This window comes from Plecotus auritus (assembly GCF_963455305.1).
Source record: "Plecotus auritus genome assembly, chromosome: 8".
Lineage (NCBI taxonomy): Eukaryota > Metazoa > Chordata > Mammalia > Chiroptera > Vespertilionidae > Plecotus > Plecotus auritus.
Genome location: NC_137782.1, coordinates 83,582,262 through 83,606,828, shown reverse-complemented (window position 1 = coordinate 83,606,828; position 24,567 = coordinate 83,582,262). Strand labels below are relative to the sequence as shown.

The following is a 24,567-nucleotide window of genomic DNA, read 5'->3' as shown; positions in this document are numbered from 1 at the left end:
GACCATACTTCCCCTATAATGGTCTTGGTATCCTTATCAAAAATTAAATGAACATAGCGTGGCTGGTGTGGCTCAGTGGTTGAGCGTTGTCAACCTATGAACCAGGAGGTCATGGTTCAATTCCCAGTTGGTGTACATACCTGGGTTGCAGGCTCAATCCCTGGTGGGGAGTGTGCGGGGGGCGGGGGGGAGAGGGAATCAATGATTCTCTCTCATCATTGCTGTTTCTCTTTCTCCCTCTCCTTTCCTCTCTGAAATCAATAAAAATATATTTTTAAAAAATTAAATGATCATAAATGTGAGGGTTTATCTCTACATTATCAATTCTAGATTATATATAAATCAGTATTTCATTGATCTATATGTCTGTTTTAGTACCACACTGTCTTAATTACTGCAAGTTTTTAGTAGGTTTCAAAATTGGGAAGTGTGAGTACTTCAACTTTTTCCTTTTCAGAACTGTTTTGGCAAATCTGGGTCCCTTAAAATTTCCATATGGATTTTAGGATCAGTTTGTCAGTTTCTACAGAGAAAACAATTTGAATTTTTATGGGTACTGAATTCATCACTTCGCTTTTTGAGAACACTGAAAAATGAATATGCTACTTCATAATCCTATATAATAAAGAGGTAATATGCAAATTGACAATCACACCCTTGCAAAAGATGGCTGCCCCCATGTGGTCACAAGATGGCTGCCACAAGATGGCCGGGGAGGGCAGTTAGGGGTGACCAGGCCAGCAGGGGAGGGCAGTTGGGGGGACCAGGCCTGCAGGGGAGGGCAGTTGGGGGCAACCAGGCCTGCAGGGGAGGGCAGTTGGGGGCGACCAGGCCTGCAGGGGAAGGCAGTTGGGGGTGACCAGGCCAGCAGGAGAGGGCAGTTGGGGGCGATTAGGCTGGCAGGGGAGCAGTTAGGTGTCGAACAGGCTGGCAGGGGAGCAGTTAGGGGTGATCAGGCTGGCAGGCAGGTGAGCAGTTGGGAGCCAGCAGTCCCAGATTGTGAGAAGGATCCCAGATTGGAGGGTGCAGGCTGGGCTGAGGGACTATATAATAAAATTTCGTGAACTGGGCCTCTAGTCCTATATAATAAAAGGCTAATATGCAAATCGACTGAACGGCAGAATGACCAGTCGCTATGATGTGCACTGACCACCAGGGGGGGCAGACACTCAATGCAGGAGCTGCCCCGTGGTGGTCAGTGCACTTCCACAGGTGGAGCACCTCTCAGCCAGAAGCCAGGTTCACAGCTGGCGAGCACAGCAGCAGTGGCGGGAGCGTCTCCTGCCTCCGTGGCAGTGCTAAGGATGTCTGACTGATGGTGGGGAGTGGGCCTAAGCTGTCAGTCGGACACCCCCCAAGAACTCCTGGACTGCGAGAGGACTCAGGCCGGGCTGAGGGACCCCACTCCCTGAGTGCACGAATCTTGTGTACCAGACCTCTAGTCTATATATATATAAAAGGCTAATATGCAAAGTGTCCCCTCAGGAGTTCAACCAGGAGACTGGGAGTTCGATCACTTGCTATGACTTGTGCTGACCACCAGGGGGCAGCACGGAATGAAGGAAAGCCCCAGCTGGCAGCTGGAAGGCCCCTGATCAGCCCTGATCGCCAGCCAGGCCTAGGGACTCTACCTGTGCACGAATTTCATGCACCGGGCCTCTAGTTATGTCATAAAATTTCAGTGGAATAGCAATGTGGTCCCAAGTTTTCATATTAAACGATTAGAAAACTTAAAAGGACTCATTTGTTTTGGAAATCACATATGAAGCCAGGGTTTCAATTTGTTTAAATACTTTATTTCAAGAACAGTTACAGTTTATTAGTCATAAAAATCATCAAAATCATCTGTGGATGTGCTATGGTCTCTAGGACGTAAAGCAGCTTCAATTTCTGAGTTAGTGTCATCAGACTCACCCCAGAAGGCTGGAAGAGAAAAGAAGACAGCTATTTAACATCTTGGTACCTTGATTATCCCAGTTTAATTAGCTGGACTGGTTAACTGGAGCACTGGTCTGCAAAAGGCCTACTAGGGACGCCATGTGATGTACCTGACCAGATACACCTGGAATGCATATCTATACTGCACAAATTTACATATTTTACAGTGTATTCTATGTATTGTTATGGAAAACACTTTACAGAATACTTTCTTTTCCCTTCTGCTGTGTCCAACTCTTTACTGTAGGATTGGGATTTAAAATCAGGATTAACACAGAAGCAGGATTACCTGGGTGTTTTATTAGGTCTGATACCACCTCACTGAGCTGCCTCTCCACCTTGATCTCCTTCTGTTCTTCACAAGAGCAGAGAGGAGAAGGGAAGACGTGGTTTACACTGGCACAAAGGTCTGGGTACACATGGTTTATTTTGGAGGTAATCTTGAGAATGATGGGGGTTAGGAGAACTGGGAGAGTGACACAGGGAAGAGAGAAAGCCACAGGAGCCATGAGAAAGGCTGGTGGCATTGGTCCTGCAGGGGACCCTCTGAGAGACTGCAGAACTCTCCTCAAATTGCCCCAAAGAAGAATAAGGAAGTGAGATAATTTATCCACCAACTCCCATGTTTCATTGTGTGAGGGTTGTTCTCAACCAGGGCATCAACTCCCTGGCACTTTGGGCTGCCCTGTGAGAAAGGAGCTTTATCTACTTCTGTGGTCAGATAAAGCCCTCAGGTGGAGATACACAGCTGCCTGATGTAGAAGGCCAAGGGCATGCCAGTGAACTGTTGAGGTGATCCCCACAGTGATCAGACAGGATGTGGTGGAGCATATTGTCTGCTACACTGACAATCTCCATGACTACCAATATCTACATTGGCATGACCTGTCAGCTCTGTGATGCCTTCTTATGTATGACTCCAATTAATCCTTCTACCAACCTGGTAAGGTAAGTATTAATATCTTTGTTTTACTGATCAAATTGAGGCTGCAAGAGGTTAAGTAACTGGCCAAATCCTCATCAGTGGGTGGTCAAGCCAGGAGTCCCACCTAGGTCACCTGACTCAAATCCATGTTCTCAATTACAACCCACGAGAAATGGTTTTAAGGAGACAGGAATAGATAGAGACCAAGCTCAACAGGGAATATCCCAGAATGCTATGTGAAAGGAAGGTTAGACTCTCCTTGTAAGCGGGGTGTTAAAGGTTGAACAGGAGCTTGGTAGGCTGAGGAAAAGAAAAAGGAACGTTATAGAGAAGGAGTAACATGAGCAAAGGCACACAGCATAAGGTTGTGATTAGACTTAAAGAGGATAAGACTCTTGGAAGAGCTGAGCTGGAGAGTAGGGATGGGGACAGACCAAAAAGGGAGAAAGTATAGACTTCATCTGGTAGATGGTGAGAAGGCATTGGCAATTCTTAATCAGGAAGGTAAGAAGGTTAAATGAGGTTGTAGATGCTGGTGGGCAGGTGTAGGACAGTCAGGAGTTGAGAAGAGGTAGGATGTTAAAAAACCAGTTTGAGTCTCCTGCAAGAGCCCTTCATGTCTTGAGAAGTGGGTACTTGCAGGGCATTGGCAGTGAGGCTGGGGACAGAGGCAAAAAACATTTCACAGGTAGAATATACCAGTGCTGGTAATCAATTATATGTGGAGGTCAGGACTCCCTGCATATTCATATTTGCAAATTAAAATGCTATGCTTCTGACCTATGGCACCCATGTGTTCTCAGGTCACAGCCCTGTCATTGAAGCCCTCTAATCCCCTCACAGACAATATCAGCCCAGGGAGAGTTGCAAGGACTGCCCTTGTGATCACAGGTGTGCTTCATAGCCCTTACACCAGAAAACAAATACATGTCACAAACAGTTCTTTTGGTCAGAACAGAAAATGGCAATCTGGCCTCCAGTTATTTACCTTACCTTTAGACTTTAAGTTGGTAGTTAGTTTCTTTTTGTTTTCATGACTGTAAAATAAAGAAATAACCTGAGTTCTAAAGAAAAGGATAACCACACTAATATTTTTACAAAAAGCACCTTAGGGAAGAAGCACATGTTATTCACTGAAAGGCCAGAAAATTTACATTTACTCCCCAACTTTTTAAAAAATATATATTTTATTGATTTTTTACAGATAGAAAGGGAGAGAGATAGAGAGTTAGAAACATTGATGAGAGAGAAACATCAACCAGCTGCCTACTGCACACCCCTGCTGGGGATGTGCCCGTAACCAAGGTACATGCCCTTAACAGGAATCGAACCTGGGACCCTTCAGTCCACAGGCCGACGCTCTATCCGCTGAGCCAAACCGGTTAGGGCAACTCCCCAACTTCTAAAAACAAAAAGAAAATGTCAGGCCTGCTGTGGCCAGAGGTGTTTGCTGATGCTTTGGTGGGAGAGTCCCTATTACAACAGCAGCGCTGCTGCCCCTGAGTGTTGGCTCCACAGCAGTTGAGTTAGACTCCGCTCGGCCCCCCGTGTGCCATGGGGCACTCACACTGTGCTGTTTCTGGAGAATGAATGCAAGGCAGTGAGACAGCGGACCGATTTCCCCTCAACAGTCTCTGGAAAAGACTAATGTGTAAAGCGTTAGCACTTGTAGACAAACTGAAAGAGAAATACCTGAAGTAGGGAGTTCAAGATGTTAGGATACAAGAAGTTGATGAGGAAGTTAAAATACTAATCTTCATCAAGCCAATACTTAACGTTTTAACAAAGGAGTTAAAAATAAACTCTCACGTTCCTTAAACATGTTAACATGTGGCAGAAAAAATACAAGTATCCTAGAAATCCTTGTTTAAGTCTCTGTGTATCATGTGCATAAAAATACAAGTGTCTAATGCATCTAATATCTAACAGCTTGTTTGCTGGAGTCAATCAAACAAGAAACTGGCTCTATGGGATATGATGCCCACATCAGTGCTCCTTTTCAAGAGCTTTTGCAATTTTAATGAATTCAAAAGTCCCCTGTGGGAGCATCATTCAATTTTAAAATTATACTTAAATTCTCTAATGTTTAGCCCCACAACCACATCAAAATTACAACTAAACTACAGAACAACCATAATTGAGAACCACCTAAAATATAGCTGAATGGAAGTCCTCAACCAGAGATTTAAAGCAGCAGCCACACTGAGATAGATAGGAGGGGCAGAAACATGGAACAGGTTGGTCCCACTCCCATGTATGGCGGTTTAAAATCAGGAGGGATATTTCAGCTGTGGAAATTTCCCGAGGCACTAGGAGTCCCAGCCCTACACCAGGCCTCCCAGCCCAGGGTTCCAGAGCCAAGAAGAGAAGTCCCCATTACTTCTGGCTGTAAAAACCAATGGGGAGAGTGGCTGAGGGAGATAGAGGCTGCTAGAGTCCAAGGCAGTTCCTCTTAAAGGGCCCCTGCATGGACTTACTCAAGACTCACTCCTTCTGAGGCTCTGAATTGTCTGGTATCAAGGTGAGAGCTGAGGGTGGGGGGGTGGGGGGGTGGGGGGGCAGCTTTCTGCCAGAAGTGTTGACAGAGGCCATTGTTCCTTTTCTAAGCCCTCCCCCCCCGAACCCCCACAGAGCTGGCAGATGGGCACAATATCTGAGTCTCCATCAACTTGGTCCACAGTGTTTGCCCATTCTGGAGATTCCCTGAGATCCTGCTCCACCCAACTTAATGGCTCTCCCAAGCCATTTCCAATAGTTTCTCCATACAAATGGCCTCTCTTGCCTCATGCTTTGGACTTTCCTAAAATCTCTCAAATAAGCAGCATTTGGCCTCTGAATACCCCATATCTCTTGCTAAGTGGCCCCAGACCCGGCACTAAGTGGCAGTTAGCCTTGGTTTGCAGCTTGGCCTCTTCAAGGCAACTCTAAGCCCAACTCAATTAGCAGCCATCTGCAGATCGCTTGGTACCTTGTGCCTGGTAGTCTGAGGCAGGGTACAAGTGGTGGCTGACCTTACAACTCCTGGGAGGTCCCAAAGCCAGTGCACCTGGTAGACAGCTTCAGACCATGCTGAATAACAACCCTAACACCTCCACAAGCTACATACTCCAAGGGGTGGACTCGGTGAACACCATAGCCCCACTGAAGCAAGTCCTGCTGTGTAGGGTCGCTTCCGGCACAGCAACTCCTCTGCTGTAGTTGCAGCTGGTTCTCAGTTCTTACAGCCGATTGGCCTGGGGTCAATCCTTTTTAGTGACACCAACAGCAATTAAGGCTCAACAACAACAGCACAGTGCACACAGCCCACACAGGAGTACACCTGGAGTGCCCAACTGGGGAAGCAATGCCACTTGGCCCTACAAGACACCTATACACAAGGCCATTCTACCAAATCTGGGAGACATAGAAGCTCTATCTAATACATAGATCCACACAGGGAAGTAGACAAAATGTGGAGATTAAGAAAACATACCAACAAAACAGGTCCCAAATGAAAGAACAGAAAAGATTTTTCAGAAAAAGAACTAAATGAGCCCTGGCCGGTTTGGCTCAGTGGACTGGAGGGTCTCAGGTCAAGGGCACATGCCCAAGTTGTGGGCTCGATCACCAGTAGGGGGCATGCAGAAGGCAGCCGATCAATAATTCTCTCTCATCATTGATGTTTCTATCTCTCTCTCCCTCTTCCTTACTCTCTGAAATAAATAAAAATATATTTTAAAAAAAGAACTAAATGAAATGGAAGCAAGCAAACTACCAGATACAGAGTTCAAAATAATGGTTATAAGGATGCTCAAGGTACTTAGTGAGAACTTCAACAGCATGAAAAAGGACATTAAAAATATAAAAAATAATCAGTCAGAAATGAAAGATACACTAATTAAAATGAAGAATAATTTATAGGGAATCAACAGTAGATTAGATGAAGGTGAAAATCAAATCAGCAATTTAGAATACAGGGAAGCATAAAACATCTGAACAGCAAAAAGAAAAAAGAATGAAAACAGCCCTGACCAGTTTGGCTCAGTGGATAGAGCATCGGCCTGCAGACTGAAGGGTCCCGGGTTCGATTCTGGTCAAGGGCATGTGCCTTGGTTGAGGGCACATCCCCAGTGGGAGGTGTACAGGAGGCGGCTGATCGATGTTTCTCTCCCATTGATGTTTCTAACTCTCCCTCTCCCTTCCTCTCTGTAAAAAAATCAATAAAATATATTTTAAAAAAAGAATGAAAACATATGAAGATAGTGTAAGGAGCTTTTGGGAAAACTTTAAGCATACCAACATTTGCATTATGGGGGTGCTAGAAGGAGAAGAGAGAGTGCAAGAAATTAAAAACCTATGTAAAAAAATCAATGATGGAAAACATCCCAAACCTTTTGAAGTAAATAGACATACAAGTCCAGGAAGCACAGAAGAGGCCCCAATAAGATAAGCCCAAAGAGTCCCATATCAAGACACATCATAATTAAAAAGCCAAAGGCTAAAGACAAAGATAATCTTAAAAGTAGCAAGAGAAAAGCAGTTAGTTACCTTAAAGAGAGCTCCCATAAGACTGCCAGCTGATTTCTCAACAGAAACTTTGCAGGAAAGTAGGGAGTGGCAAGAAATATTCATGGTGATGAAAAGCAAGGATCTACAACCAAGATTACTCTACCCAGCAAAGCTATCATTTAGGATTGAAGGACATATAAAGAGCTTTCCAGACAAAAAGCTAAATGGAGTTCATCGCCACCAAACCAATAAGACATGAAATGTCAAAGGATCTTCTTTAAGAAAAAGAAAAAGATAAAAATATGAATAATAAAATGGCAATAAATGCATTTTATCAACAATTGAATCTGAAAAACAAAATAAACAAGCAAGCAGACATAAATGGACCATCGATACAGAGAACATTTTTCTGTTGTTTTTAGAAAGAGTGGAAGGGAAAGATGGAGGGAGAGGGAGAGGGAGAGGGAAAAAGAAGGAGGGAGGGAGGGAGGAAGAGAGGGAGGGAGAGGGAGGGAGAGGGAGGGAGGGAGGGAGGGAGGGAGGGAGAGAGAGAGAGAGAGAGAGAGAGAGAGAGAGAGAGAGAGAGAGATGTGAGAAAGACATATTGATTGGTTGTCTTTGGCATGAGGTCCGACCAGGGCCTGGAATGAACCTGCAACCCAGGTACGTGCCCTTGACCGGAAACGAACCCAAGACCCTTCAGTGTGCAGCCTGATGCTCTACTATTGGACCACACTGGCCAGGGCAATACAAAAAACATTTTAACAGTTGCATATGGGAGGGGGGTTGGGGGATGAGTGAAAAAGTTGGAGGAATTAAGAAGTACAAATTGGTTGTTACAGAATAGTCATGGGGATGTAAAATACAGCAGAGGCAATATAGTCAATATTCTAATAACTATATATGGTCTCTGATTGGTACAAGATTTATCAGGACCACTTAGTAAGTTATATAATGTCTAATCACCTAATCATTGGGGTGTACATCTGAAAACTAACATAATATTGTATGCCAACTGTTAATTGAAAAATGAAAAATGAAAAATGATTAAAAAAACAAAAACAAATAAATACTTTAAGGTTCATACCTTAAAGAACAAAAGTTCTACCAAGTAAATTTGAAGATCTAATTGGCTTTATTGAACAAGCCATGAATTGGGTAGCAACCCACCTAGCAATCAGAAAGGAGCCCCAAGAAGCTATACAATGTGGAAGGCTTTTATAGATAGAAACTGGGTGGGACAAGAAAGTTACTAGCAAAAGAAAGGAAAAGATTGTTTCAGGCAATGTTACTTCCTCTTGGGTTCCCTGCTAGATGGGGGTGTTATCGGGCAGATTGCCTCAGTTTCCTTTGGGACAGATTATCTCACTGATATTAATCAGAAAATTCCAGGCTGACTGATTAATATTACATTCCTATAGAAGGTTGAAACTACAATTACATCAGGTATTTAGTCTAGGTTTGGTGTACTGGGATTTATCACAAGTGACACTATTTTGAGCCTGTTTTCTCTTTTAAAATACTGAATGGTCAAAGGAGATATTAAACAAGAAACTGTCATGCCGGAAACCAATCATTCTACCACGCGGGACGTGAAAGGGGTTCCCACACTGTCACTTGTGTATTGCTTGCCATTTTGATTTATTTTCTTGTGTTTTTACCAAAGTACTCACTTGCATTTAGATTTACAAACTATTTCACTAAAACAGATTCCATCCTTTTAGATTGGAATACTGCTGAGAAAAGACACAGATCCCAACATGTACCATCACTTCTCCCAGCCAGGACTCTGGTCCTCTTGATGCAGGAAACCCTGGAACTCATCTTCTTCTTCCCTTTGGGTCAAATCTGGTTAACCCATGGCTTAAAAATCTGCCTTTTGCCATAGTTGTCACAATTTACATTTTTATTTCTTCAGTAAAACAAGTTCCATGAAGATATCATCTTTTAGGCTCAGTTTATATCAATGCTCCTTAAAAACATTTTTTTTTATTGATTTCAGTGAGGAAGGGAAAAGGAGAGATAGAAACATCAATGATGAGAGAGAATCACTGATCAGCTGTCTCCTGCACACACCCCAAGGGGATCGAGCCTGCAACTTAGGCATGTGCCCTTGAGCGGAATCGAACCTGGGACCCTTCAGTCCGCAGGCTGACGTTCTATCGACTGAACCAAACCAGCTAGGGCTCAATTTTCCTTTTAAACTTGGTGCCTGTTTATTTGCTATGACCAACTAGTGGCTTGTGGCCATTTCTCCATGAAGATAGGATGGCCCCATGATATTCTGAGAGGCCAGTGCTAACTGACAGTCATGGAGACTGTCAATGAGGTGGGCACCAACAAAGTAACACTAAAAAATCCCACACACATGCATACGTTAAACGCAACTGTGGTTGTGTCCAACGTTTACCCACATCCCATTTCATGAGGACACTGGGCTAGGAGCTAGAGAAGAGAGGTGGATTATAAAAACAGCGGTAGGGCGCAAAGAGAGGCTAATTTATTATCTGTGGCCTAATAAAAACCACAGGGAGGGTGATGGGGTGGCTGCAGGATCCTTGAGGAAGTAAGGAGACTTTTGGACAGGCTGGGACTGAGGAGTGAATGCCATGGGATGTGGCAGCCAGGATACCTTGACATGAGCAAGAGCACAGAGGCAGGCGGGCACAGGCCAGGTCCCCATATCCTGCTACACTTGTCTGAGGAACATGTCCAGGAACATGTCCAAGACTCACTTGCTAGCTCTATTTGGCTGCCTCCAAAGAGCCTCATGGTGAACACACCCATCCAATGACTAAACTCACAATCCTCCCAGCGTGGTCCCCTCCCCTCCTGTCTTAGCCAATGATACCCCAACCCTCTAGTCCCTCCCAAGCCCCTCTCCACTCCTCTGCTCTCTCACAGTCAATCATCCCCTAGCTGGGATAGGCAACATTCAGCCCATGGGTCATATAAAGCCCATGAAATCATTTGTCTGGTCCTGCCAAAGCATTAGGGGTGAGTTAATTAAATGTTTGACCAAATGCAGCAGGCTAATTTTTAAGTTGATAATTTTATATGGCTCTTGAATGATGTTAAAAATATCCAAATGGCCCTTGGCAGAAAAAAGGTTCCCCATCCCTGCCTAGGTCATGCCAAGTTACTTCCTATTACTTTCCAAAATTCTCACCCTTTCCCTACGCATTGTCACCCTCTGATCAGTAAATCCAGCATCTCTTGTCTGGATCTTTGTTCTTTTTTTGAATCCTCACCTGAGGATATTTTTTTGTTACTGAATCTAGAGATTGATTCTGAAAAGCAGAAGGCAAAAAAATAATCCAGAAAAAAAAATCCCAATGAGTATGCCAGCAAATCTATAAATACTAATTTTAAGTTTCAGAGGCAGACCAAAGTCTGAGACAGTCTAATTCAACAAAGTCTGAGCGCCCCCTGATGGTTAACCAGGAACCCTGCAGCAGACGCCGCTTTTTAGCTGCCTGGGGTCAACTTGTTAACTAACTCCTTCCATTTAGCTAATCAAGCCATTGTTCTTTTGTGCTCTGTGTAGAAAAAAGAGAAGTACACTAGTTTATGATGAAAAGCATGTGGATTATTTAGGAAGCTGCTAATTCAGTAGAATTTAAGGAGAATGCAGATTTGCTAAGCCAGAGATGCAGATGGGTGCTTTTATATGAGTACCTAAAGCACATCCAGGAAAAACTCATTTTTATTTTTTGGATCTTATCGCTCCTGAAGGAAATGGCATAGTGACCAAGCAAGAAGAGAGACACTACAGTCCCCAGAGCATCAGCCACAGCCTGGCGCCCTCCCCTGGCCAATCCCGTGGCTGCAGGGCTGGTACAGAATGCCACCCTAGGAGGCTCTGCCAGGGTGCCTGCGATGGTTGGGTGACCTCTGCTACCTTTCCCCCCAGCAATTAAGTTGTAAGCACACATCCTTTTCTTTTGGTAAAATGTTATCTCGATCCAACCAGTAAACTGAAGTTACTCGCTGGGCTGTTAAAATATACTCTCTATTGAATAAATGGATCTGGGAGAGTGAAATCGGCTTCCTGGGGAAGGTAAAGCAAGACAATGTTTGCAGAGGAGAGGAAGCTCTGGCATGCACCCCTGAACAAAAGGGAACAAGTGGTCTTTACTCGGAGAACAGCTTCCTATTAGGACTCACTCCTTCGTACATTATGCCTTTCATCCCCACTCAACCACAAAATGATTTTGCCGAAGCAAATACAATAGTAGAAAAAGATTTACACTGAAAGAATCTTTAATAATAAACTGTTGCCGATCTGCCTGCTTGCCTGTGATTTATAATACAATAAACATCGGATTCTATTACGGCTCATGCACTGAAGCTGCTGTTCTGAAAAATGGAATATGAAAGCACCCGGACCCCACCACCATCACAATGAAATGAGCATGTATAAATGTGCTAAGAGTATCTCTTTGCATCTTTTATAGCTTGTGTGTATTAATCTGTAACGCTTATTAAGAAAGCCATTGCTATGCAAAGCAGCACCCAATCTCTTTCTCTGGCTTTTCAACAGAGTGCACTGTTTAGCCAATAGGACGGACCCTCTGGCCCTCATTCTGCATTCATCGCAGGCAACATTTGCACAATGTATCTCTCAAAGGCGGCTGAAAAGAAGGCCTTAATACTCATGTAAACAACTGCAAACCAATTACTTAATGAATCAGGCCCACACATAATGAGGTGCAGACAAAGAGCTATAAATGTATTTTTGCGCCCAAGCCACTGCTTTAAAGTAAAATCCCTCAGCTGTAGTTTGGGCTTAACTAGCACATCATAATTATTGTCTCTAGGACATCAGAGGAAGCCATTTTTTTTTTTTTTTTTTAGGTCCAGCGGGTCTTTTTTTTTTTTTTTTTTTTTTTTGAGTTTGCTCATCAGCTCACTGACAAAATAGAGCAAAGAAGAATTTTAAAAAGTGCTACAGCAGCACTGCACTGTTATGTTTATTCTCAAGTACTGGTTTCGAGACCACTTGTAAAAGCAATAAAGCACGAGGAGTGACTGTAGTAAGTGGGATCTTTAAATGTAAGCCTCTAAGAAATTTCAGTGAATTCAGGCACAAACAGCAAAATCAGAGCTCTCCAAAGCCCAGGGTGGCGTATTAACAACAACTAACCCAGCACAAGAACAAAACCAGAAACATCCAAACCCACTACTTGGCGCCCAGACCTTTTCCTCACTGGATTAGAACCAAGGCTTCCATGCAGAATGTTTTTTTCCTTAAAGGTGGTGATGTGATTATTTGTAATTTATTTAGGAAATTAATTTCATGCAGAAAAAACAGTAATAACAAAAGGTCCCTGACTCAAACTGAAAAAGAAAAAAGATTGCTTTCTATAATGAAGTATAGGAGTAAGACATGAAATGATCAGGCTGAGAAAATGTTCTGCAGAATCCAACTGCTTTCTGAATGTATTTAAAAATTGCTTGAAGAATACAGATAAAGAAAAGTTTAAGAAGAATCAGGTTTTTAATGCCTCCAAAATATAATAAAAACTAACATTTCTAACCATCTTTAAAAACTAAATGCTTGTATTATTATGCCAAATTGTAACATTAAGTGCTAAAAACTACCTGTAGAATTTGTCTTTTAAAATCCCTTTTAGAAGACCTAAAACTTGAATTTATAGTATAATCATAAAAAATATAATACTTTAATACACTTCCTGACCCATAATTCATCTCACACTTCCTTCAAAAACAAGGATGAAAATCCAGGTGTTAAAGATAATAATTTCTGATAACTAAATGAGTAATTCCTTAGAATTAAACTTACCAGGTTTCTAAAAGCAGAATTCAATTTCAAAATATCAATCTTTTAAAAATATATTCCAGGTCCTAAAAACATTGTAATGTTTTTCAAACTATAAATGAAAATAGATATTTTTCATTTTAAAAACACTATTATTTCTGGATCAAATCACTTTATCTTATGGGATACCAGAAATGTGAAGTTCCTGTTTTAAAATTTGGACTAAGTGGTTAATTCAAATGTAATGCAATCATCCAAAGGATTTTTAAAATGAGAAATGTTACTACAAAAGGGAACTTGTAGTAACTTCTAAATTATATTCATCCCAAAGCAAAAAGGAAGGTACTTCTTCAGACGCTTGCTTCTATTCCCATCTATAAATTCTTGCTAATTGACTCATGTCACTGCACGATTAGCATTTTATGTTGATGACAAATCCAGCACACAACTCACTTATTATGGCTTGAAAAACTTACAAGTGCTACTGTTAAAAAAGTGTGAAGAAATAAATTTTGTTCTTTATGGAAAATAAGCAAGAAAAGATAGAAAAGGAAAGTATAATGTAGCCCAAATTCTTAGTACAAAAGAGGAGTACAAAAACAAATAGCCAGCAATGCTTTATATACATCAGCTGTCTCAGAAAGAAGAAACAGGCCACTTTATTTCCTTTAAGGTCCGATGTTTTCTCTGCCCCTTTCCATTGTGTGGTCTCTAAGCAGCCCTACTTCGAGCAGCTGTAGACGCTAATTTGTGGTTCACTGAGGTGTCAATTGAGTCTTAAACCACGGAAACAACAGCTGCAAAACAATACTTGGCTCTGGTGCAAATATTTTCAAAGGTAGACTGAAATTTCAACTGTTATTTTAGATAAACACCAGAACCAGAACCTTCCATCAAGTCACACAACAAAATAACATGTAGCTGAAGTTTGATTCATTGCGTAGTGACATTTCTCATCTTGTTGCCACCATTCAGAAAGGCTTTCACGACTTTACCTTGACAAAGGACTTCTTTCGCTAGATGAAAAACTAGCTTCCGATGTGATTTTGTTAGTTGTCGTTGTCTTCAATGTACCACTGCCAATGTTCAAACCTGTGACAAGCACAAACAGGAGAGGGAGCATTAGCCTCCAGACAGCAACAGACACAACGAAGAAAGAAAGGGCCTCACAGTAACTTTGGTAAAATGTCAACAGAGGAAGATGCTGTTCAAGCCACAGAAAGCAAGGAGGCTTTTGAGGCAAGAAATAACATGTTGGTAGAATACTGAAAAGAAGTGGGGGTTTTTCCAGTGATACACAGAAGCCACAAAAAGTGAACAATAAAATCATTCAAAGATCACTATTTTAAATGATCAAGATGCATGGGTAAGCACATGAATCCCCACTATGGCATCAAGCTCTGGATAATTCACATTGTTATAACACACAGACACCAACTTAATGGGTGCAAGGAACCAGGTCTCAGAAATAACTGACACTCCTGGGTACAGTTGCCCACACCACCCACTTTTTAAAGAGCCTCTGCCCAATCCTCTATTTTCCCATCTTGCAGAGGAGACTGAATCTCCACTGAAAACCATCAAGGCCACTCTTTATCCAGCCTGAAAAGGTTGATGGGGAAGATGCACAAGGCACCTTTTCCCCTGGAGTTGTGGAAACCCCATGATGCCCCCAATTTGCGGAGCAATTCCTGACCTGTGCCTCCTGGGAGTCAGCAGCATTGGATGTGTTTGTTACAAGTCTGATTCTTAACTGGCAGTTGCCCAAGATCACAGATAGAGAGTGCAAGGGCATCTCAGCAAAAGGCATTGGATGACTTTCTGCCCTGTAATCTGCTTGCCTGCATAGAACCTCCGCAGCAGAGGGATTCTCTTGATAATGTGTCCATGAGCAGCCTGCGCAGGTCTGCAGGTGCTTAACAGGACCTGGTCATTTCGGATATGAAAACAAAGGCACCAGGTTTAAGTGGCTTTCTTTAGAGACAGGTCCAGAGACAAAAAACTAAGACATCTGGTGTAGAAAGTAATTAAAACATGCACTGCTTCTTCAATAGTTAGACTTGGGGGTGGCTCCCGAGTTCAGAGTGCACATCCCCACCACCACCTGGAACCGTGCTGTGAAGTTTAACATGGGTACCTGGCTTCCATTTCCCTCTGCCCTCCGAGCCTACTTCCTGCTTCTTTTTGGAGCTCAGAGAAGACCCCAGGGTCAGAGTGAGAATGAGAAGGAGAAAGTAATGCATGACCAAATGCAAAAGAAATACCAGAGGCAGTATCTAACTACAATGACTGCCAACACTACTAGAAGCACTTTGAAGATCCCAATGATGACAATTTAGAATATGGCAAAGCACGTAGTATAATTTTAAGTGTGGAGTCAGAAAATTGAATCTAGGGATACTTGACTACAAAACCCATATAGTATCATATCACTTCACTTATGAATGAATTAACAAAATATGTTTAATTATTAATATATTAATAATACTATAATTTTGATACATATCCAACAGACTACAACTTATATCATATTTACTCATCCTTTGAACCTGTCCAATTAACTATCCAAAGTATACTTAACAACAACAAATCTGTGGAGTCACCTATGTATGTCTGCTAACCAGCTATAATGCTCAGGAAGAGACGTTACTTTCTTGGGGCCTCGCTTGTAAAATGAGGGGGTTGGATAAGTTCCCCTGGGTTCTAATTCTGTGACTCAAATGTGAAGAAGGAGATGAAAAGCAAACATTTAAGGGCTCACAAGTGCTCTATCTCTCCAAAGTGACGAAGGCCTCTATTGCGGGCAGAGGCCCTGTTTTATACCTCAACAAACTACAATGTCTCATGTTCATGGAGTTCAAATCACCATCACCACCACCACCACCACACGCCAGCCCTCCTGGAGGCTTTTTCCAACAGGCACAGTGCTGGGTATTTAAGCTACAGTGGCTCACTGAATCCTCAAAACAACGAAAATAAATTTTATAGCAACTGATTCTAACATTACAGTTAACTAGGAAATAGCTCTTCAAAGACAAGTCTGATGTACCATTAAGTATGTCTCTCAAAAAAAGTGTCTGTCTGGTGAACACATCTCTGAGACAGTTGGGAAATCTGAATATGGACAGGGAATCATGTGATATTAAGGAGCCATTTTTCACCCTAGCCAGTTTGGCTCAGTGGATAGAGCATCGGCCTGTAGACCCAAAGAGTCCTGGATTTGATTCCGGTCAAGGGCACATATCTGGGTTGTGGGCCCGATCCCAGTAGGGGGGCATGCAGGAGGCAGCCCATCGATGATTCTTCCTCATTATTGAGTTTCTATCTCCCTCTCCCTTCCTCTCTGAAATCAATAAAAATATGGTTAAAAATCATTTTTCATTCTGATAGATAAAACTAGTGGTATGGTGTCTTATGTAAAAGTAACATTAAAGTGTACTTCCTTCAGTATTAATCCATTTATTTTCACAGAGGGAACTGAGCTGACTTATACTAAAAAAAGGTGTAATAAAATAAACACCACTGAAAATTATAAAAATACAATAGAATATTAGAAAACAGAGAAAACTACACTTAAAACAAACATCCCAGATTATCAAAATTACATTTAAGCTTAAAACTAGTTTTTACTGGAATTTAGTCTTTTTATCTAAAGAACCCGCAAATACCTCAAAATTCTGGGTAGCCTAGGATGGTGCTCCCATTGATGATTAAGAAATTGGAAGATGTGAGAAGAAAAGGAATTGGATGTATCTCCTGTGGTACTCAGTGACAAGCTGCTATCATGTGCATGCAGGCCGAATCCAAGGGTCTGTAAGCGCCATCACCTTGAGGGGCCAGAATGTATCCAGGAGGGAAGACTTTTCCAAACTCATGTTCATTAACGACTGAAACAGTACTGGCTCCTTCTGACAGGGACAGTTTGTTACAAAGCAAATTCCAGAAACCTTCAAAGAATGACCAGACCACCCTTCCCTGAACCCAGCACTGGCCACCACCCAGTGCTGTCATAGATACTGATTTCAAGTGCTGGATCTGCCCTTGCTCACCTGGAAGTTGTGAGGCAGAAGCGTTCTTTTGGATTCTGTCCTCAGTTTGATCTGTATTATCCTGAAGGGTAGACTGCTTCAGCCACTGGTAGACTTTTGTTTCTATAGATGACAAAAAAGGCACAGAGAACTGGATATCTATATGCAAAAGAGAGATGGACCCTTACCTTATATCATACAGAAAAATCAACTAAAAATGATTAAAGACTTAACTGTAAGACCTAAAACTATTTAATTATTAGAAGAAAACATAGGATAAAAGCTTCAGTACAGTGGATTTGTCAATGATTTCTTGGATGACCCAAAGCACAGTCAACAAAATAAAAACCGATTAATAGAACTACATCAAACTTAAAAATTTTGCATGTTAAAGGAAACAATCAACAGAGTGAAAAGGCAAGCTATGCAATGGGAGAAAATAATTGAAATAATATATTTGATAAGGGGTTAATATCCAGAACATATAAGGTACTTATATAATTTGATAACAACAAAAAATAAATCACTTTATTAATGCTTTTTAAATGCATGAAAATTGTTTTTGTACTGCCTCTTTTAGGTACTCTGAAAACAAACAAAAACCAATTTAGTTGAACTCAGTTTTCAAGACTCAAAGACAAGTTGTATGAATTTATTTGAGATGACCAAATGCTAGTCATTATTCTGAGTGGGTCAACTCATGGTAAATGGTTTCTCTCCACTCCGGGCCTTGCAGAAGCCACTACAGGAATGAACCAGAAGAAACAGCACTGATCCCTTGGTCCGTCCTCCAGCTACTTCGAAGCACGCCCTGCTCTGCCTCTCAGGCTCTCATATCTGAGTGCGGGGTTTCTAGGCTGGGTGAACGGCAGGAGCATCAGGAAGAACAGTAGTAGCAGGATGAGCTCAGAGACCCAGAGCTGAGAAAAATCTAACCAAGATTGTTGTGGGGACAGAAAGGGCATGCACAGAGAGCAAAGCGAGGTGTGCCAAGGGGGTCAGCAGCAGCCCAGACCTGGCTCGGATCCACAGGACACCCTTAGCCCTGCAGGGCTTCTAATGGCATCCACTGTAAGTTAAGGTGGAGAAGATGGTTGGGGAAAACAATACATAAAGATCACATATGTGAAGGACCCAAGTGATACAACCTCGCCCACTACCTCAAGTCTCAAGGATACCTGGATGGAATGGAACATGGAGAATTAGTTTTAGCACAGAAATAACAAAACAGCATCCTGTGTAGACACAAGGGAAGATGGGTTCAAGAACACAGATATTACAAACAGACTGGACAGGGCAGGATTCTAAATGCAGACACTTTTGGGGGGTCAAGCACCACACATGAAAAGTGATTCTGGTCAGGTGAAAGCAGCGCGAGGGGTGAGCTTGTCGCAGGCTGGAGGGCACATGCCCCGTGCACTGCGGAGAACTGTTCTCTGACTATAGCCAATTGCTGCCAGGTGGGAAAGTGGGCCTAGTCTCGCCAGATTTCTGCCTTTGTAAATGAAAAAATAAAAAATGCACAGGCCAAACACAACATACTTGCAACGTTGAAACTAGATGGTGGTGAGCAATTTTTATTGTGCTATAAGAAAACTGTGAAAAACTTTAGCCAAGCTAGATGTTAAAAAAGCTCACTCCATTGAAAGAGTTGAGAGACCCAGAACATTTTATCAAGGAAGGTTGCAACATTTACTTAGAGATTTCTAAGTAGCTGTCTGAATCAAATGGACCAGATTTCAGATTCTTTGGAAACAAGTGTATACTTTTTTGCTAGGGGGGCTCAAACAATTCAGACATCCTCCAGTAATAGTCTAGAAGTCTTGGCTAGGGGCCAACTTCATAAAGCAAAAAGGCAAAGCTAGGCTCTTAAGGTTTCTGGCAACTCAGGCTCAGGCTTTTGATAGTGAAGAATCAAGTGTTGAAAAGCTGCACTATGTTGCCTTGCAAATTCATAGTTATTAAGTGAATTAATGAACAAACAAGGGGGCAAAAGTAACAAATCTAGAGGTTCAAGTTAGCCTGCTATAAACAAGGTAGGGACAAGGTGTGCATAATTCTAAGGGGAAATACTTTAATCTTCTCAACAGGCAAGTAAACTCTAAGTCTGTAAATTTGAGGATTGGGTGGCTCCTTAGAACTCCAGGGAAACACTTCCTCTTATTAGTAATGTCAAACTCTCAGCAAACTATTTAGTGAAAATTTTTATATGAAACAATTATTTCTAACGAATATAGTTCTTTCTTTTTCTCTTTCTTTTTTCTTTCTTTTATTTTATTTTTTCCAATCACCATTTATCCCCTCTATGCCCTCTTCCACCTCCACCTACCCCCATCACCGCACTGTTTTCCATGTCCATGAGTTTTCTCTCTCTTTTTTTCTTTTTTGCTCAATCCCTCCACTTCCCCAACACCCCCTCCCCACTAGAGCTGTCTGCCTGCTAAGTGAAATAAGCCAGTCAGAGAAAGACGAGTAACAAATGATTTCACTCATATGTGGAATTTAATGAACAAATTGAACTACCAAGCAAAATAAAGACAGACTCATAGACAGAGAGCAGACAGACAGAATACAGTTATTTTCAATTAGAATGTTCAGGTACACACAGAAACAAGCATGCTTGCATGTTCCAGCTTTCGGTTCTGGATCTCTAGGTCAAGCAGCTATTACATATTCAAATCTGTGTCCAGATTTAGTTTAAACAGTTAAAAAAAAAGATTGCCATTTAAAACAAAAAATAAAGCAAGGGTCCGGGGGACTAAATTCTATACTTGCCATCCAGGGGTGGGCAAACTTTTTGACTCGAGGGCCACAATGGGTTCTTAAACTGGACCGGAGGGCCGGAACAAAAGCATGGATGGAGTGTTTGTGTGAACTAATATAAATTCAAAGTAAAGGAGCAGAGGGGAGAGCAAGAGAACCCTCCGCTCTTTCGGCTCCGCGGGCCGGATAGAACAGCAAACGGGCCGGATCCGGCCCGCGGGCCATAGTTTGCCCACGGCTGCTCTGATAACACAATTGGATAAAAATATTTTCCTACTTCCTTACATAAGCTAGCAGAACCCAATCAGCGATCTTCCTATGAAGTGGTAATGGATCTCTGAGATTGTTTTTTTTTTTTTTTAAATATGCATTTTGTGTCTAGTCTAGAGAATGGAAACAGCTAGAGAAACAAAGTGAAACACACTGAATAAAGGGAGGTAGGGGAGAGATGATGATGAGAAAAGGAGAAAGAAAAAGCCTCTACTTCTTATCTTTTATTCTCTTTTATGTGCAAATGTACACCTGCTAAAATACTTCTAAATCTACAAATAAAAAGAAAAAGAAATATCTGATGAACAAGTGCTTTTAACAGCCTATTACAAGAGCCTGATAAACATGTGGTTTATCAGCCTCTATGGGGTGTCTCTCAGGCAGAGAATCTGTCCTGGGCTTTTGCAGAAATGAAAAAAGAGTTAGGTCTGAAAAAGGAATAACAAAGGGAGATGCAAACAATACCATCACTACAGCTAGCAAAAACGACCTTGAACTGACAAAAAACTGGGCATCTCTGAATAAGGAAGGATAATTGCCATTCCTATATGAAGTATGTAGAATTTTAAAAATTAAATTTAAAAAATATTTTCTGTCCACTGAATTTCCAACTGCTGTTACTTTTTATGTATATCTACATCCATGCATTTTTAAAATACAATACACTAGATGTGTTGCTGATGCAGCAAACCCAGTTGTCTTTGCAAAATAAAACAAAAATTGTGGGATATATTTCTAAAATTAATTCTAAAGATAAATATTATCACTTAAAATCCAGAAACCACTTGTCTAGTAATCTGCTCAAATGAAAATGAGAAAATAAGATATGGGTGCTTTCACAATTCTGAAAACACAGAAAACTTATCTATATTTTAGGAATTTTTTAAAGGCCATAAGTCTGTGTGAATGTGAGAAGCACAGGGTGGATCCACTTTTCACATCCAGACTTCCCACTCCACCAGGAGTCCTGAGCCTGTGAAGCTACTGCCCAGGTTTCTTTGTCCTCTCACAGAGAGGGCTGATGCACAGAGAAAATCCTAAACCATATGAGTGAGTTGCCTGAAGCTGCTTCAGAAAACAGATATTTATATCACTTTCTTAATTTCTATGGAACAATTAAATAATTACAACAGAAAATAAATGTCAGGCTTATAACTGAACTTTAATGAATGTTACAAAACTGAATTGAAACAATTTTGCTGGCATTGCTTCACATGTAAATTTATAACCACAGTCTCTGACACTTAATTGTTCAATCATGGGAGGTGAATTTTCAAGTCTCAGTCATGGAATCTTTGATTGAGTAATCTTGATCAGGAAGTTATAGTTTATTGGTATAACTAAATGGTTTAAAAATATTTTTAGCAATTTGTATTCAATTTACATAATGAGAAGAATCAGAAATAAAGATATTAATATTACCAATGTCATTACCTATAGTAGAGCCAGGAATAATCACTATTTAAGATGAACCAGATTCTAGGGATGTAAGATATGAAGACATTCCTCCTCAGCTCCTGTAGTGGATAGAATAGTGTCTCCCCCCAAACCCCTATCCACCACGGATGCCTGCCAAAAAATGAAACTAGACCAGGGGTGGGCAAACTTTTTGACTCGAGGGCCACAATGGGTTCTTAAACTGGACCGGAGGGCCGGAACAAAAGCATGGATGGAGTGTTTGTGTGAACTAATATAAATTCAAAGTAAACATCATTACATAAAAGGGTACGGTCTTTTTTTTTTTATTTCAATAGTTTTATTCATTTCAAACATTTTTTTTTCAAACATTTTAACAAGAAGAATGTAAATACTAATTATTATAATTTGAAAATTCAAAAAATGGAGGAATCATAGCACAATAACATACCTTATATTGAAGATGGCAAAGGCAAAATAAAATTGCCTAACAAAGGAAAGGTACAAAAGCCTTTCAAATTAAACTTAAATATAATAAAATAATTTAAAACTAAAACAAATAGAAAAGAACAAAATGTGTAAACAGTAAATTAAACATTTTCTTTAGTGCAACTTCCAAATTATGCCCAGGACGTAGATGTAGATGGCAATGTAGACTGGGTTGAAAGGTTTTTGGTCTTTAAAACATCAACTTCAGTGGGAACAGTGTTGTTGGTCTCCTTTTTAGCTAATGCTCTGATACTGTGCTCTCCAGGGGCGTGTCTCCCTACATCACCACGATAACGTGTCTACGCATTCCCAGGGTGATGTCGGGGGACGTGTCCACGGGCATTACAAGGAGCCTCTGGAAGATTGAGAGGTTGTTCCTTCTCCTGAATGGGTGGATATAAATCCGCCCACTCAGAAGAAGGAGCTGCGGCCGTGTTTCCCGATGTTGCCATGTTAACACTGCTGCTGGTGAAGGAGCGGAGGGGAGAGCAAGAGAACCCTGCGCTCTTTCGGCTCCGCGGGCCGGATAGAACAGCCGAACGGGCCAGATCCGGCCCGCAGGCCGTAGTTTGCCCACGGCTGAACTAGACCATCTTCTTACAGCATATACAGGCATAAACTCAAAATGAATTAAAGATTTAAATGTGAGACCAGAAACCATAAAACTTTCAGAAGGATACATAGGTAGTAAACTCTCTGACATAGATGGTAGTAATATATTTTTTTTTTCTGATCTATCTCCATGGGCAAGGGAAACAAAAGAAAAACTAAACAAATATCAAGCTAAAAAAGCTTTTGCACAGCAGAGGACACCATCAACAAAACAAAAAGACAGCCTACTGAATGGAAGAAGACATTCACCAAAGACACATCCTATAAGGGATTAATATCCAAAATTTATACAGAACTCATATAACTCAACACCAAAAACCAAACAATCATTAAAAAATGGGCAGAGGACTGAATAGACATTTCTCCCAAGAGGACATACAGATAACCAATAGACATATGAAAAGATGCTCAATATCACTAATCATCAGAGAAATGCAAATTAAAACCTCCCACCTGTCAGAATGACTATCATCAATCAATCAGCAAACAAGTGGTGTGGAGAAAAGAGAACCTCATTAATGGTTGATGGAATTGCAAATTGGTGCAGCTACTATGACAAACAGTATGGGGGAACCTCAAAAAATTAAAAATAGAATTGCCTTATGATCTAGCAATTCAACTTCTGGGTATTTATTCGAAGAAATCCAAAACACTAATTTGAAATGATATATGCACCCATATGTTCATTGCAGTGTTATTTACAACTAGAGGCCTGGTGCATGAAAATCGTGCACAGGTAGGGTCCCTAGGCCTGGCCTGTGATCAGGGCCCATCTTACCTGGCTGCCAGCAGCTGGCCCCGCCCACCGGCAGCTGGTCCTGCCCCCTGCTGCCGATGCAGTGGTCGCTCTCTGTGTGTGGGGCGACCAGTGGTGTGATCGGGGCCCTAGTGCCACCCATGTCAGCTGCCACACACCCCTGATTCCTGGTTTCCCATCGGCAATCAAAGCCTGCTGGCTGGGGGGAGGGACTGAGAGGTTGGCCATTCCCGCCCACTCGCCAGCCCCACCCCCCACCGCCACTGGTCGCCCTCTGTGTGTGGGGCAACTGGTGGGACGACTGGGGCCCCGGCGGATGCGCCACCACCCACCCCCAGTTCCCTGTTTCCCATCCGGCGATTGGAGCCATCAGTAAATGATTGGATAAAGAAGATGTGATACATATATACAATGGAATATTACTCAACCATAAAAAAGAATGAAATCTTACCACTTGTGACAACACTGATAGACCTAGAGGGTATTATGCTAAGTGAAATAAGTCAAACAGAGAAAGACAATTACCATATGATTTCATTTTTATGTGGAATCTAAACAAACAAACAAACAAACAAACAAACAACACAAAGAAACCAACAAACCAGATATAGACTCTAGATACAGAGAACAAAATGAGAGTTGCCAGATTGGAGGGGGGTTGGGGCCTGGGTGAAAAAGGTGAAGAGATTATAAAGTACAAATTGGTAGTCACAAAAAAGTCATGGGGATGTAAAGTACAGCATAGGGAATATAGTCAATAATATTGTAATGACTATGTATGGTTCAAGGTGAGTACTAGACTTTTGGGGGGGTCACTTCGTAAGTTACATAAATGTTTAACCACTATGCTGTACACCTGAAACTAATATAAAATGTCAACTGTAAGTGAAAAAAAATTTATGTCCACCCAGAACCTCAAGATGTGACCTTATTTGGACATAGGTTCTTTGCAGATGTAATTAATTAAGGCTCTCAAGATGAAGTCATCCTGGATTTACGTGGCCCTAAATCCAATGACAAGTGTCCTGAGAGGAAGCGGAGTGGACACAGAGACACAGAAAAGAAGGTGATGTAAAGATGGAGTTAGAGATTGGAGTTA

The 24,567-nt window shown here is 41.6% G+C and overlaps 1 protein-coding gene across 4 annotated transcripts in view; it reads right to left on the bottom strand.

Moving 5' to 3' along the window:
* Positions 1 to 1,776: 1,776 nt before the first annotated feature.
* Positions 1,777 to 24,567, bottom strand: part of KIZ (kizuna centrosomal protein) — a 154,850-nt gene continuing 132,059 nt past the window's right edge. For 3 of the 4 annotated variants that reach the window (XM_080685574.1, XM_080685571.1, XM_080685573.1), the window contains 4 exons: positions 17,183 to 17,284; positions 14,129 to 14,225; positions 3,857 to 3,900; positions 1,778 to 1,923 (listed from right to left, as the gene is read on the bottom strand). In XM_080685574.1, the coding sequence (XP_080541700.1) occupies positions 1,820 to 1,923; positions 3,857 to 3,900; positions 14,129 to 14,225; positions 17,183 to 17,284 (347 nt within the window). In that variant the 3' untranslated portion in view covers positions 1,778 to 1,819. Of the gene's footprint in view, positions 1,924 to 3,856; positions 3,901 to 14,128; positions 14,226 to 17,182; positions 17,285 to 24,567 lie in introns of all 4 variants that reach the window. The other variant, XM_080685572.1, reaches the window with a different exon arrangement.